The sequence below is a fragment of the Cuculus canorus genome, chromosome 18 (assembly GCF_017976375.1).
Source record: "Cuculus canorus isolate bCucCan1 chromosome 18, bCucCan1.pri, whole genome shotgun sequence".
NCBI classification, from domain to species: domain Eukaryota; kingdom Metazoa; phylum Chordata; class Aves; order Cuculiformes; family Cuculidae; genus Cuculus; species Cuculus canorus.
The window spans coordinates 13029292-13045349 of NC_071418.1; the positions used below are offsets into that span (position 1 = coordinate 13029292).

General features: G+C 51.8%; 1 protein-coding gene across 1 annotated transcript in view; it reads right to left on the bottom strand.

Annotated features, from left to right (window-relative positions):
- Positions 1 to 4544: 4544 nt before the first annotated feature.
- MGAT5B (alpha-1,6-mannosylglycoprotein 6-beta-N-acetylglucosaminyltransferase B) overlaps positions 4545 to 16058 on the bottom strand; it is a 62322-nt gene continuing 50808 nt past the window's right edge. The window contains 6 exon segments of the mRNA XM_054083479.1: positions 4545 to 4901; positions 5558 to 5769; positions 5771 to 5830; positions 6356 to 6430; positions 13843 to 13959; positions 15490 to 15636. Coding sequence (XP_053939454.1) covers positions 4841 to 4901; positions 5558 to 5769; positions 5771 to 5830; positions 6356 to 6430; positions 13843 to 13959; positions 15490 to 15636 — 672 coding nt within the window. The 3' untranslated portion in view covers positions 4545 to 4840.

Genomic DNA, 16058 nt, shown 5'->3' on the forward strand with positions numbered 1-16058 from the left:
CCTTGAAATACATGAACCGGTAGTCCCCACCACGGGTCCATTAGACATCCCTGTCAGGTGGCGTTCTTTGCTTACCAGTGGCTGCGTGGCAGCTAGATCCATCACCTGGGGAAATAACCACCGGTGCTTACATCTTCAGCAGCTCCTTGATCTAGCGATAAACCCGTTAGGGGAAATAAATGAGTTTCTCTTGCCTGGCCTGTCCCCATCGTGGATGCAATTTGCCATATTTGACCTGCACTGCTGATAAGCAGGGATGGGGAGGGAAAAGCCGCTAACGATTTCCTAATAAAGACCCCAGATACAGAGCGGAGCAGCCTTATTATTACCTCTCATCTGGCTGAGATTTCCAGCCCAGATTGATGCTCCGGGAGCAAAGGCAGCCGAGACTCTGCAGGGGAAGATGCCAGGGAGAGCGACCCAGCCGGCAGCAGGATGCCACGAGGGCACACGGGGCAGGGACCACTTTGCCCTCTCCAGACCCCCCACTGCCCTGGCTGCACCAATAAGGAAGGGTTTGATGCCATCCACATTAAAAACAGGCATGGGAGAAAACTCCAGAAAGAAAGTTCTGAGTGGAATTACTAAGAGCAGCGAGGCTCAGAAAGAAAAATTGCCCCCAGCTCCATTTCTAGGTATGAAAAAAGGATTTCCAGAACAATACCCTTCTTTTGACATGCCTGTCCTGGTTTCATGGCTGTCAGAAAACAGGTTAGAAAAAACCCAACAAACTTCCAAGAGGCTCTGCCCACTGCGATGCCACCAGAGATGCCATCAGGAGGTCTGTGTCCCCCAAAGACCTCGGGCACCCCTGTGCACGTGCTCTGCTTGTCAAATGATGTGCCCCATCCCCCTGCAGCCAGAGAGCTGACAGCTCCTCATCTGAGCTTTGTTTGATTTTATTCGTAGTTTTGACACTGTTTTCCCCATCCTCCCCCTCTGAACTGGGAATTTTATTCTTGGTAATTAGCTGCGGGTAATTAGAATCTCTTTCATATGGCAGTGGCTTCAGCTTCCCTTTAAATCTTTTCCATGCTCCTACTTAATAAAATGTGAACTTAATGTTTGTATCACCCTCAGATCTCTGTTGCAGATGGAAATGTGTCCTGGCCAGGGAGATCAGGGCAAGCTCTGGAGACCTGATGGGAAAAGGGCTTGGGAAGGCAAAGGGATGCTCCAGCGATCGCTCGGGCACAGCCAGGGTCCAGAAACAGGCAGAGAGAAAAAACATTTCCAGGTACGTAGGTCCCTTCTATTTTCTGCCCGCTCCGTCAGGAGCTGCTGCCAGCCCAGCAGCTGTCCCTTGCTGCCATCTCTGTGTCGGGATGCCCAGAACCAGCCGCGCTAGCCCAATACATGGCCAAGCTGCACACAGCCCTGGCACACACCAGCCCACACAACAAACAATTCAGTGCTAATTCTCGCACCCAAAAGCTGCCGTTAATATCCAGCATCGGCATATATTGAACCAGACACGGGCATCTCTCTGCTCCCAGCAGCTGGGGCTCCACGCGGGATGTGGCAGGAGCAGCTCTGGTCCTAATCACACCCAGTATCCACGAGTGACATGCAACCACCAGTGGGCCAACTAGGGGGGCTTTTCCCCAGGCTGCATCCGCCCTCAGGGCAACACCGAGAGCAGGACTCCGTGTCAGCTTGATTGAGCAGAGGACACAACAGGCAATACCAGAGCATTACTCAGCCCTATCATCCAAATTTACAGGCTGGCACAAGATCCGACAAGGTTTCAGACAGATCATTATTTCACATGACAGCAGCAAAAGGGGAGCCAGCCGCCTTTTATTTCAGCTTGGAGAAAAATGCTCCTGACCAGGGGATACTTGTGGAGAACGTGTGGCGGGAGGCAGGCACTGGCTGCCAAAGGTGAAGGCTATTTCAAAAGCAGCTGAGCAGAAACCAGTGGGGAAAGGAGCTGATGTGAACGAGAGCTGCCTCGAGAAGCATCCAAGCCTCTTGGTCTTTAAAGCTCACTTAAAACCCCTATAAAATGAGGTTTTATTTTGGTCCTTACAACCCTGGGAAGTGAATCACTCACGGTTCATGCTTGCAAATCCCCCGTGCCTCTCCCACGCCAGTTCCTGCCCACCCAGAACCTCACAGCAGTCGAGGCAAGTGGCACAGGAGCCTTTGCCAGCAGATGCACTGAGACGAGATGAAAGGTGCCATAGAAAGGCACAAGCTATTGCTATTCAGCTCTGCAAAGAGAGGTTTACACTGTTTATATTTATACACATGCTGCCTGCAAGACACAAAAATTACTTAATCAATCCTTCCCCTTGCCTGGCATCGCAGGCGGAATGAAGGCTGCCTACACAATTGTGAGCTGAAGATGACAAATCGCTTCAGGATAACAGCAGCATCTCCAGCTCCCACCTCATCCGGTGCAGGGTGCAGGCGGTCTTGCCGTGGTGGGCTTGTGTTCTTGGCCAAAGAGATGCTCAGAGGACACGAGATCTTCGCAGCGTCCCCCTTCCCAAAGTGGAGAGATAGCAAGGGGAGCTGGAGTTGGAGCTGGTATCTGTCTGAAGTTGTTGCAGGGCTGAAGAAACAGGATTTTCTCCCAAACCTGGCTGCAAGAGGCCACACTGCAGAGAGGACAGGCTGGAGGTGCCAGGGCTGCATGGCACAGCTCCAGCGGGCAGCTGTGTCACAGGGAAGAACCTCACAGCGCTCATCCTGCCATACCACTGCTTTCTCCATCAACCATCAAACCTCAGTCTCAAACCATGAGGAGAGAAGCCTGCCAGGGTCTGGAACCCCCCACAAGTGACACCTCCAGGACAGGCTGTCACCCCACAGTCTCCCTCACCAGCTGGGTGCTCTTCTGTACAGGGAAGGGCTTACATAGAGCTCCCAGCCCATAATGTTCCAGTCATATATTGGACATAGGAACCTCACTATCGAACGCTTCCAAGCAACAGGAGGGCTGAGCACCAACCTCACAGCCACACATTTGGAGCCTTGCTCCAATGAGCAACCCTACAAAACCAAACCCAGGTCACCTCCATCCCTCCCATGCAGGCAGGAGGAAACTACACAGCAGCAGTGAAAACTCCTCCAACAGTGAGATGAAGGGCATGAAGAAAAGTTAAAGTGAAGACCACGTGTAAAAGATGATGAGCTTGGAGCTCATCTTTTCCTGGGCTGCAACATCTGGGGCACAGACAGCCACAAGGCTGCTTTCACAGCCCCTGTGTCCCCCTGCCTGTGGTCCTGTGCCTGCTGGTAATTCCTCCTGGCTGCTGCAGATCACTTGAACCCCGAGCAGCACCCGCTGCCTCTTCCAACACCTCGGTCCCTGGAGGGACGTCCAGCTCCATGCACAGCCCAGTGGGGCAGAGAGCAGCCCTCGCTTCTGGCACATCTGCCCTGCCGAAAGCGCTGCCCCAGGGACCAGCATTCTTCCCAGGAGCCCCCCCCAGCCCCGTCCTGCCTCTCGCTTCCCAGGGACACCCCACCGCCAGGTCTTCCTGGGAGCTCAGTGGGTACAGACCCCACACTGTCCATCCAGTGCAACGGCTGTCCTTGGGCTTGGTCCTCCCCCAGCTCCACAGCCAGGGAAGGTGCCAGCAGCCCCCCTGCACTCCCCACACAGCTCTGCCCAATAACTCCCACAGAAGGGCTGGGTGTTGCTTCCCCTTTAATTTATCACTTGTCAGGGGGAGGGATAAAAAAAAATAAATCAATAAATAAAACAACCTAGGATGCTTGAAGAGGATGAAAACCCTGAAATTGCAGTCTGCTGGTGGCTTGTCCCGTTGCCAGAGGAGGGGAAGGGTGTCCCCGGCCCCCTTCTCTCCACTACCCTGTCCCAGCACCACCCAGGTCCAGGTGGGTATTGGATGCAGTCGGACGAGACTTCTTGAGAAGAAAATGAAACCAAAGGTCAGGACATGGTCATTCACAGTTGACTGGCAGACAAAACAACCCCCAGAGTCTGGCCATCGCCGGCTCACCGCTGGCATGTGACCTCTCCCTGGCTATTGCAGAAGCTTTGAGAAAAAGCCACTCGTCACACGTTGTGTGGTCGCAAACATGGGGAGGGCCACACCAAATCACCAAGCAGTCCCTGCACAGAGCCACTTGTCCTTTGCGGTAGTCGCCGGCAGGGGCAGAGGCGCCGGTACTTGGTGTTGTAGCCTGCACAGCTGAAGCAGCAGCGGCTCCTTCTGGAGTAGCATTCGCGGACGTTCTCGGCCACAGCTGGTAAAGATAGTTCATCTCGTACTCAGTTGCTTGTCAAAGGTTGATGCTTGAGCCTGGGAACAAAGACAAAGGAGGTTTGGTTCAGTGTGAAGAGTCTGCCTAAGGATTTTAGCAATTATTCTGTCCTTCCTAGGGAGGTTCCCTTCACTAAATGTTGGGGCCAGATCTTTGCCGGTTCTACCAGGAACTGTAAGCAGTGTGTTTGGCACACCTTGGCTAGACATGATTACTTGTCACTGGTCCAAACACACCAATGCAGGAAGGTGTGACCCTTGCAACTCAACCCCCAGAGACCACTCAGCCTTGCATGGGCCACGTATGGCTCAGGAAATGGTGGTTAAAAACACTCAAATATTTTATATCCCCCTGCTGACCAATAGGTCTGCATGACACCCATGGGCACCTCCCACAGCAGCTAATGTCCTCTGGAAGGGCATATGAGTTCAACGGATGCCCACGTGTCCCCTGCTAGCAGGGATGAGCCACCCAAACACAGGGTGGGCATCAGCAAATCATAGAATCATTTGGTTGGAAAAGACCTTAGCGATCATCAACTGCAACCGTACCAGTCCACTACTAAACGGTGTCCCCAAGCACCTCATCTACCCACCTTTTAAACACCTCCAGGGATGGCAACACAACCGCCTCCCTGAGCAGCCTGTTCCAGTGAATGCCTGAAGGAGCAGCAGAAATGCTCAGTGCCCATCTCAGCATCCCTCTCCTCCCACCTGTGCTCACATCCGCCACTCGGCATCGCCCTCCCACCAACCTCTCTCAGCTGAGTCCCTGAGCCAGCTTGTTTTAAGATCTGGAGCCGAGAGAGTGAAATGTAAGCCCCAGCTCTAATTTATCATATAAAAATGTCCGTGGGACTCACAGCGCCTGCCTGACCAGCATGACAGCAATGGTAATGCTCACATTTTAATTGCCCACGGAGCAGGACAGAGCCCACTGGCAGATTTATACTCTATTAAAACTTCACTGCTGTGTGTTCAAAATGCAGTTTTACAGAGAAAGATATAAAAAAAGAGAGGAAGGGAGAGAGCATGGGGGAGGTGGAGAGGAACAGGGAGGGAAGAGAGGTGGAAACGTGCCTGGAAAGGCTATCGCTGCCTTTTGAAGCGTGAAGCTAGTCAAGGCTAACACATGCAAGCAATGGGCTGCTTTGCAAGCAGCACCCTGTCTACATCACTTTGGACATGAAGATGCCTCAATGGGATTTCAGGAGGGAGGACGTGAGGAAAATGGGTGCTGGAGATGGAAGGAGCAAAGGGAACATCATCTGGCTGATGGTCCCAACCACCAACTCGCTGAGAAAGTCACAACTCACTGTAGAAACACCTCCTTCTTGTTGAGGAACCTGAAGAAGGTAGGTTCGCAGACCAGCCCGTGCTGTCGGCACGTCTCGGTGCAGGCATGCAGGGTATCCGACACCCACACCTGCAGTGAGTCCACTGGGGGCCAGGCCTGGGGGTCCTGCCCGGCGCTGGGCGACCACACCAGGTGAGTGGCATTGGGGGACAGGGCCAGCGGCTTGGAAGCTTTGCATAGCAGGACTCTTAGCCTTGAGAGGCAGAGGAGGAGATGACGTGGTGCAGAAATCCTAGTGGAAGAGAAGACAATGAGTTAGTGCTCAGGACAGGGCAAGATGTTGGGGATGGGGAAGAGAGGCTGCTGGTGGGTGACTGAGTTTTGCTCCTCAGTTGAGGTCACCTGCACACACCCCTGCGGGGTAATAAAGGCATCAGCCACCTCTTCCCAAGGCTGCCCTTATTCTCTGCAGCACGAAAAGCCTTGACCCTGCCCCAGCACCCCCAGCTGACCCACCACCAACCCACACCAGGATCATTGGTTCACGACAGAATCTCCCCCCAGCTCCTGGTGTGGTTGTTCTCTCTGCAACGGAGCCAAGCCAGCTACACAGGGCTGGGACTCAGGGTCCATCGCTGGGAAGCTGAGCCATTGGCTCCAGCGGTTTGCTGTCACAGAGGAATATGCAAACGGACCCATGCGAGAAGCCAGGGTTGGCTCTCCAGGAGAGAACAGGGAAGTTTGGGTAGGAGGATAGGGGTGCTCTCCTAGGGAGGACAGGAATGGTTCCCCAGGGAGGACAGGAATGGTCCCCAACCTGGTGCTGAATGTAGGCGTGGATCCGCTCCAGCATCCCCTCGCAGGTGTACTCATAAGGCAGGTAAGGGTCCACCTGGGAAGAGGGAAGAGCAGAGCATAGGCAGCAAGTGAGGACAGCCTTGCCCTCCTCCTGGGCCCAGGACAGCAGTGTCCCGGGCAATGGTTCTCCTTGCCCAATGAAGCCCACGGCTTAGGTCTGTCCACCAATGCAAGCAAGGCAGAAAAGCAGCACTGGAAACACTTCACAAGCTATAATGGGCTACAGAAAGCAGGTGAAGGATTAATTTGGGTCCAACCCACGTATCGGTGAAAATGAAGTCACCCTGTTCCATTTTAGCCTCATTTTTCTTCCTTTTTGGGAAGTTATAAAATAATACCAGTTTTCATGCAATAGGTCACTTCCAATTAAAGTATGAACTGTTTAAGCCCAAGAAACACTACAGCTGTGGGCGAGGAGGAGGAGCGATTTTAAAATACAGGGGAGGAATTAGGACTGGTAAAGATGCCAGGCTGACTCAGAGCAAGAGCATCCCAGTGGAGTCCTGGGTTTGGTCTAGCATCCCCTCTTCCTCTGCTTGGTTCTGCCTCCTCAAGAGAGGAAGAGCACAGTCTGGGCTTTGCTGTCCTGGCACCACAACCCACCAAACCAGCCAGGGAAAAGCCCAAGGTTGGGATCAGCTTGGTGCAATACAGGAAAAAAGAAAATTCTCTTTCCCACTGCCGCTTCTCTGTGGGTTTGCCACCCAGCGTGGATGGCTGTGATGGGGTGGAAACCAGCGTCTCTCCCAGCCTCTGAGGCTCAGTGCTCCCCACTGCTGCCGGGGATGGGGCAGGAAGGCAGCAGCACACCAGGATGGATGAGCGTTGACGCCTACGCTGATGCCAGCGCTGCCACTGCACTGCCACGCTGGTATCTGCTTTGTATAGAGAGCCAGCAGAGCTCAAACCACGGGTGTATTTTTAGCATGAGTTATGAAATGCTGCCGGTACCTTTGGAAGAATTTTGCCTCTGCTCACTTCCCAACATTGCACTCCTTTCCTCCCAAGAGTCTCTTCTGGGTCTGGCATCGGAAACCCCCTCCTCTGCACCACGGCACATCAGCATCCCCCAGTCGAGCACATCCGGGCTTGGTGGGCAGCACAGGGCTCCAGGGCAAGCAGGGAGCATCCCTCAGGAAACAAATTATTTTTAAAGGACCTTTTTGCCCTGAGAAAACAAGGTATATTCCACCCTCCCTTAGTTTTTCAGAGACGTATACATGAGCCACAGGACGCTGGGGCAGGAAAGAGGCTGGTCCTGGGATTCCCTCACCCCATGAATCTTGCAGAGCTTCATGCAAAAAGGAGGATTATAAGCAAAAAAACACCCCAAAGATAATTCATCTGGAAAACACTGGCTCTTCTATTTTCTGAGCTCTGCACCTCCAAAATCCAACTATCTCCCTTTGAAGTACCTGTCAAACCCAAGTTCAAAGGCTCAGTCTGCCGAGAAGATCCCTCTAAGCAGCTCCCTGCCATAAAATATCCCAACTGAGATCTCAGCAGGGCTGGAAATCACAGCTGCTCTGTACTAATTACAGATGTGCACGCTAATCAGGGCTGACACAATGACAGGACCTGATCCTACTTGAATTGCTGATTGGGCACTCAATTTAACCAGGCAGAGCCCTCCACAAGGCAAAACTGCCATCTCAGTCACACTAAGCTCGACGTAGGCTGGGTGTTGGGATGCTGCCTGGTACCCGCTCGAGGGCAGAATAACCTCACTCAGCACCACAGCATTCCAGCTCATTTCCCCACTGCTTTCATGGATGCAATGCTGGGAGCTTTTCCAGGACCCCATTACACCAGGCATAGCGCAGATGTAATTCTCTAAACCAATCTTTTTTCTCCCAAAACACCACCGTGGTACCCGCCAGGAATGCAGCACATCCTCAGCAGGGTGGAGGTGAAAACTCCCCTGCACCCTGAAGGAGATGCTCGGGTGCAACCCCACCAGCTCACAGGCTCCGGGTCCCCTGGTGGGTCTAAGGGCAGCCAGGAGGCTGAGGCCAGAGTCTGCTGCAGCCCTGCTTCCTCCAGCCCCCTTCCTCTTAATCCCTGCCTGGGGGCTTCCTCAAAGGTTCTCATCGTCCGGCTTCCTCTCCTGCGTCCATCAGCATTCAGGCTCACGCGTCCCAGAGCTGATAGAAAACACCAATTTCAGGAAGATAATTGTTTATTAAATACTGACAGGCTAGCCTTCTCGTGACAGCCAGACAGCGTTAACGCTGCTCCCTGCACTGAGAGCCCAGGCTCTCCAGAGACCTGGGAGGGAGACGAGGGGGGTTCCAAGGTGGGGATCACCACATCCTGCTGCCCTGCAGAAGTGGTGCATGGGATCATAGAACTTTGGTTGAAAAAGACCTTTGAGATCACTGAGTCCACCATACCTGTACACTACTCAACCGTATCTCTCCCCATCTTTTAATCCTTCCAGGGATGGGTGACTCAAACCACTTCCCTGGGCAGCCTCTGCCAGGGCCCATAGGACCCTATCCGTGAAGAATTTTTTCCTGGTATCTAATCTGAACCTGCCCTGGTGCAACTTGAGGACCATTTCCTCCTGTCTATCACTCCCTTCTTTGGGAGAAGAGACCCCACAACCACTCACTCCAATCTCCTAGTCTGGCTGAGCTGCAGAGCGCGAGTGAAGGTCTCTCCTAATTCCTCCTCCAGGCTGAACACTCCAGGTCCCTTCAGGCACTCCCAGAACCCCCTCCAGCTCCACTGCTCATCCACTGCGATGCGCTCTCTCCAGTGCCACACAGGATGCACAGGAGGGGAACAGAGATGCTGGTGAGATGGACTTTGCCATCCTTTCCCCGGTGCACTGTGGGGGAGCACAGGGCCAGCGCCCACCCCAGCTCCACCCTCTCCCATCAGCCAAACAGGGATTTACTGGTGCCCCACAGGGAACCCACTGCAAGAGCCCTGGTTTTACAGTCTTCAGCAGGAATCCCAGAGCTGAAGAGAGCAATAAGTCTCTCTTGCCCAAAAGGAAAAGGAAGGAAAAATACGTCACCAGGCAAATAAGTAGGAAAATAATACAACCCTCTGCTGACATGTAACAGCAGGCTGGGAACACTTTAACCAGCTATTTTTGCTGTGATGTTTAATACACCACTCTTTCAAGCATAGTCTGAAATGTATAATTTTCCATTATATTCCTGTATGTTTGACTTTAATATAATGAAGCCTTCTCCCTTCACTACACCAGAATATTGGGTCTATTAAATTGCTTGTGCAAGGGCTATTTTTGACAATGGAAAAAGCTGAAGGCCAAGAAAATGACGTTGCCTGCAAACCTCTCTCCTTCTCCAGCCTGTAACCTCTGGCTAACAGCCACCATCCATCACTGGGAAGCCTCCCAGCATCGCCTTTCCCCAGGGGATGCAATTTGTCTCTTGATCCCCTGCGACTGAGCTGGGATTTGATCTCTTGGGGCACTGGGGCTTAGGTGCTTCCACAATTTCAGGTTTCCTTATAAATAGTTCAGGGATGCGAGCCATCAGGGAAACCCCAAACTGCTCCACTGGAGGATACATGGCAGAGGCATGGCTTGCCAAACCTCCCAGCAGTTACAGGGTTGACGTGGAGTGGATGCCACCTCCAAAGGACAAGGGAGAGGAGCACAAGGGCTTTTCTTGGGGAAAAAAAACACAAATACTGCAAGGCCAAATCACAATTCAGATTCCTCTCCAGAAGGAAAAAAGCTCTTTCAAGCAAATCTAGGTTGGGAAACAGATGCTGGCTGCATCTCAACTCCTTCATTTGCACAACTACAGCAGCCAGTACTGCCAGCAGACCCGACCAGCTTCAAACACATCAAAAAGGCAGCTCTGCCAGCCCAGCTGGAGCTGGGGCAGGGCTCGGTCTCCAAGGATGACACATCCCACCCCGAGTTGTGGGCTCCCAGACTCTGCATCGTGAATCATAGAATCACTAGGTTGGAAAGGACCGCTGAGGATCATCAAATCCAACCATCAGGACATTTGTACAGTCCCGAGAGCCACGGGCAGGCTGGGGCAGCTCGCGAAGTAACACTAAAATATTGCCTAAAGCATCGGCAAATCCCCCCCCAGCCACAAAGCTCTAGAGCAAGCAAGCCTGTTTTGTCAGTCTGACCGTATCAGAATTACTACCAGGTCATGAAACAACTCCCAAGGTCCTTGAGGGGCCTCCTGGCACCCAGGCATCCACTGCTTTCCCAGTCCCTGGCACCCAGGTTCATCAGCAGCCGGCAACCACATGGCTGCTGCCAGGAGAGGCAGAGCAGAATGAAGGAGACATCTCACAGCTTTCCCACAACATCGTCATGCCCCCAAAAAATGTTTTTACTGTGTTTTGCCTGGAAGATGCAAAACTAAAACCTGCGGGATAAGTGATTTTTCAGTCATACAAGACAAAAAAATTGAAAGAGAAAATCTATTTCAGGTCAGTTTCCAATTTCCAGTGTTTCAAGAAGGGAAAAAATACTGTGTTTCAGGTTCAGCAATCTGTTTGGGTTGGGTGAAGCAAAGGAAATGCATCACTTCAGATACAAGCCTTCCCTTTCAATAAACTGGCAGGGTATTCTCAAACAAAGGCGGGCAGATGGGAGACAAAACCAGATTATTTCATTCCAGTAAGATTGAAATGAAGGTTTTGACTAACAAAAACTAAATTGATGGTGGTTATTCTGAAGCAGACAAATTTTTTTTAGATATTCCGATAAAAAAACACCCCATTTTGCCTCCAGGAAAAAAAAAAGAAGTCGGTAGAATAGTTTCCCCAAGCTGAAGTACCTGGCTGGGAACAGCAACACTAAACTGCCTGGCCACAGGCTTGGTGCCTCTCCTCCTGCTAACGCCCTTGTTTCCAGTCCCAGCTGTAACAAACTGTATTTTAAAGACAAGATACCAAGAAATTCCTGAAGCCAAAGCCTATAATAAGGCTTTTAAACCTGCAAGGTAGGTCAATTTTTAGGCTTAATTGCCTTGACAACATCTCTAAGAAAGCAGACCTTTCTATTTAAAAGACCAAAAGGGAGGTGGATGGGGGAAGAAGTGCTGTAAGTTATTCACACTCACTCCCTGCTCCGCTTTGGTAGGATTTATACAATATCTTCAAAAAAAACCCAGAGAGGAGAGTTGTGGGATTAACCCAGCATGCTTCCTGGTGGGAAGGAATAACTGCTCTCCAGAGTGATTTGGAGCAGGATGTCAGCACCGGGTCTTATATGTTTGAGGCAAATTTAGAACTTCAACCTACTGGCAGCTAAGGGCAATCACAGCACTTGGGATGCTTTGCAGGAAGAGACCTCTAAGTGGGGGTCCCTGGTCCCACAGAGATGGATGCAGCCAGACTCCTCCAAAAGAAGGCTTTTGAGAGGTGGCTTCAGCTGCCCCATTGTCCCAGAGGAGACAAAGAGTTTATCTGACTGGGTCTAGGGCAAGTCTCCACGGCCAACTCTCTGTGGGACAACTCTACACAGACAACTCTCCACAGAAATAACACTACAAAAGTAGTAAAACAGTTTGGAGCCCCAAACCCTAATCTTAACCTTAACCTTTGCCATGTAGAGTTGTCCCCATGGAGAATCATCCACCATGAAGAACTGTCCACCACACAGAGCTGGTTGTGGAGAATTGTCCCTTTCTGTATCCGACTACACATGGTGTCATGCTGGGATGGAAAACAGAGAGCAGCCACCTGTGATGCAGCTGCCAACTGTGCCCATGTTAGACACCCTCATTCCAGTTCTTCTTCTCCTACCCTCCTGCCTGAGCAACTGAAGAAAAGTGAGGAGAAGGAGGCAAGACACAAGACTGCACTCAGCCGCATTTACATGAAGAATGGAAATGGGGACAAGAGTGGAAACACAAGCTCGTCGTTGGGCAAAACAAGGATCACCAGGTGAGCACCCTGTGCTGGAGAGAGCAGGTCCCCACACCAGCTCCTCCTCATTCAAATCACGCCACTGAAGGCTTTCCTAAAATCCTTATTCCTTCTTTTATTTTTAACGACAGGTTATCACTAAGCACCTAAGTGACCTCGTGCACATCAAGTTGACACTGCAGCACAACATCACTGCCCGGGAGCCAGGAGAGCCCCTTCTCTCACCTTTAATTCTCCAGTAACTTTGAAATTCTTTTAATATCATGGCTATACCAGGCTTCACTATTTTCTTTCTGGAAAAACAGAAAAATTCCTTCTCTTCTGAAAAAGAGGCCAGCAGCTCCCAGCTGCCTGCCCAGGGCATTGTCTTCACTTTGGGGCCATTTCTCCAGCCCAGATGGTGGAGGGTCAAGCACTGACAGCTGGCCCAGCAGCACAGCAGCAGGGATGTAATTATTTATCATTTAATTTTAATCAAGGCACTGGAATGAATGTGCAAAACAACAACTGTTTTTGTAAGTCAGGTTTGTTCTGTCTTTGCAAACTCAGAAAAAATCAGCAAGAGGTGAAGAGCTGCAGCAATCACCCACGATAAGGTGTGACACCCGGGCAGATGGCATGGCCACACCAGCTGAATAAAGTCCCCAGACTGCCACAGACATTCTTCTCTGCAGCCTCTAAGATGGGAAAAGGCAAGGATGACAGCTTTCCAGCCACACTTGCCCCTGTCCTTCCAAAAACCCCACCCAGCCCTGTGAACCCCGCACTCCTCGCAGCAGCGCATCACCCTGGTTTCGCAGCGCATCGCTGTCCTCACAAGGGAATGGCTCATCCTGAGTGAAGCAAATTGCAAGCAAAATAGAGATCAGCACTTCTCTCCCCTCCAGGAAAATTGACTTTAATAATTTGGACAACTTGAAAAGCTCCTGCCACAGGGAAGGACGTAAATATTCATGAGGGAGTATTTGCAGGGCGGGCACAGCAGGTGCGCTCCTTTCTGAAGGGGGCTGCATCCCCCCCTGTTTGTTCCTTGCAGCCCTTCATCCTTCACAGAGGCAACTCCTGGGGCTATTCCGATCAATTTGCTCTATCCGAATGATGAGGATGAGCAGTGAAATGGGGGAATGGCAGGCGCAGAGGGCAGTAGCTCCCAGGTTACTTGCAGGAAAATGCTCTCTGAGTTTATCTTTGCTTCAAGCCAGGTCCCTGCACTGCCAGGCACCTCCAGCAAACTCAGCCTTCCGGTCCCAAACCTCATCTCCCTTATCTCAGCTATCCTTGCTCCGGCTGTGCCTGGAGGATTCCCAGGAGATCCCTCAAGGCATGGGGCTGCCTTGGGCAAACACCTCTGATGCTCAGTACCAAGGCAAGGGGAGAGGGTTCCCCTGGAGCTGCAGAAGAGGAGGATTTCTGCTCTGAACATGCAAATAATTGCCAAGGGGAAGCAAGGAAGGAAAAGTAATTAATGCTCGAAAGAGAGAGCCACGCTTCAGCAACCGTTGCTGCTATCTGTCCGTGCAAATTCAGCAGCAGGGAGATCACCCCACCACCTCCTCTGAGCTGTACCTGGGTCCTCATGATGGTTTTGATAGCAGCTTCAAACTCCTCAGAGTTATTGTAGTCAACAGTCCACACATGCGGCTTCCCAATGAAGTCTTCGGCATATGGGTGTTGGGAGGCCACCTAAAAACACAGTAGCACGAGCTGGTTTTTCCTGTCTGTGCCAGAAAAGCTGCTGTCTACTGCTCACAGACATGATGGCAGAGAGGAGCAGCAGGCTCAGGCACAGCCACATTCAGTGTTAAACCACTGCATATAGAAGTGTGCTGGAAAAAGGCTTCCTCTGAACCCAGCTGCTCCCCAACATCACACTGCCGGTCTAAAATTCCCACACGTCTGGGATGTCTCATTCCCATCAACACCGAAATTGCCTCCAAAGCCCTGAATCTCTCTCCCTCTCTGTAAGATGGGTAAAATCTAACTTTGGGCTGAAACATTCAGGGGTCTGAAATGGCAAAAATAGACCCAACCAGCAAATCTCTGGGAAGGCACCATGTCTCTTGGGTTTGCCAACTTCGCAAGCAAGGCAAAGAGAAACTCCATCACCACTGGAGGTCAAGGATGTCCAGCACCAGGAGAAAGTGGTGCTGGAAGCTGCATCTCCACGGTGCTGCAGGCAGCCCCGTATGCCAATACCCTGCAGCCACCCACCTCTCACTAGGCAGTTTGGGGGAATCTGCCTCTTTTGTTTCAGCTCCTGAGCTGCCTTTTCAGTCCCAGCCTGCTGCAAGGCAGCCAGAGCCAAGATCTCCTCTTGGAAAGGCAGGAGAGAGGATGCTGAGCAGAGAAGGTGTTCCATGGTCACCGCAAAACATTGCGGAGGGGCCTGAAAATCTGCCAGCTGGATGAGGAGAGCAGCGCACACTCCATATTTTATTCTCCAGCTTGCTGTCCTTTCCCATTTTTTGCGGACAGATGGATCACAGGCTCCAGGCTGAAGCACAACCACAGCACCCAGCCAGGATGGGTGCTAACACCAGTAGCTAATTAGGGGGGTGCATGGGACAGACACGGGGGTGCAGGATAGCCCCACCTCTCAAACCCGCAACGCGTGCCGCTGAGCTGGGCTACAGCAAGGCTGAGCCAGCAGAGACCCCCAGCAAAGCCCTTCTCAGTGAGAATGAGCATTGCACTGTATTATCCACTTTATTAATAATGAATGAGGCAATTTTCTCAATCCTTTAACTTTTTTAAAGAGTTCCTGCTTCACTTAGATTGAATTCCCAGTGGTAGGCAAGCCTGGGAGGGATTTCATACCCCTGCAACACTGCAGAGGTCCTGGCATCCCTCTGGGCATACAAAGGGATGAGCAGGGAAGCATCAGCCCAGTTTGGGAGCAGGGTAGGGGCTGTGTGTGGATCTGTGGTGATGGGGAAGGAGCTGAGCTCTGTGGTCTGCAGAAACCTCCTGCACCACTTTCTCTTTTGCAACCCCAAACCCTCAGAAGGGCCCCTTGCATCCAAGCATTTACAGTGGAGAAGATGCGAGGATGGAACCACATCTGCAGAGCCACACTTCTGCACTTGGGGGAAATCTTGCCACAAAGAGAAAAATGAATCTCAGTTTAGCAACTGCTCTTCCCCACGCTGCCCCAAACACCAGTGTAAAGGGTGGCTCCATCCAGCCCATCTGCTCACCTCCTGCCAGACTCACCTCTCTCGACGTCGGCTTCCCGCGGAAGAACTCGTGGTTGAGGGAGCTGTGGGGGGGGTTGAAACGCGCCTGCAGGAAAACGCAGCCATTGGCGATCGCCTCCAGTGGGGCAGGACCCTCGTAGGGGAACCCAAAGCCAATGAAGAGCTGCAAGGGACAAACCCACGTGCTAGTGAGTGAACACAACAAACTCTGCAGGGAAGTCTCCCAAATAAACCGCCAGCAACCCTTTCTACTGCTCTGGTCCTGCACACCAAGCCTCGAAGACACCTCCATATGGTTGAATACCTCATAGCTTAAACGTGTTAAAAAATCCTCCTGCTCCACGGCTCACCACCCACTTGTGCAAAGCACCAGGGTATTCAGGAGCTGCAAGTTCCTTTGTGGTGGATACAACCATCATATTTGGCCCATATGGAGAAATACTGGTTTGTCAAAGCCATTCGGGCTGGAAAACCAAGAGAATCATAGAATGTCCTAAATTGGAAGGGACCCACAAGGATCATTGAGTCCAGCTCCTGTCCCTGCACAGGACAACCCCAACATTCACAACATGTGTCTGAGGGCAT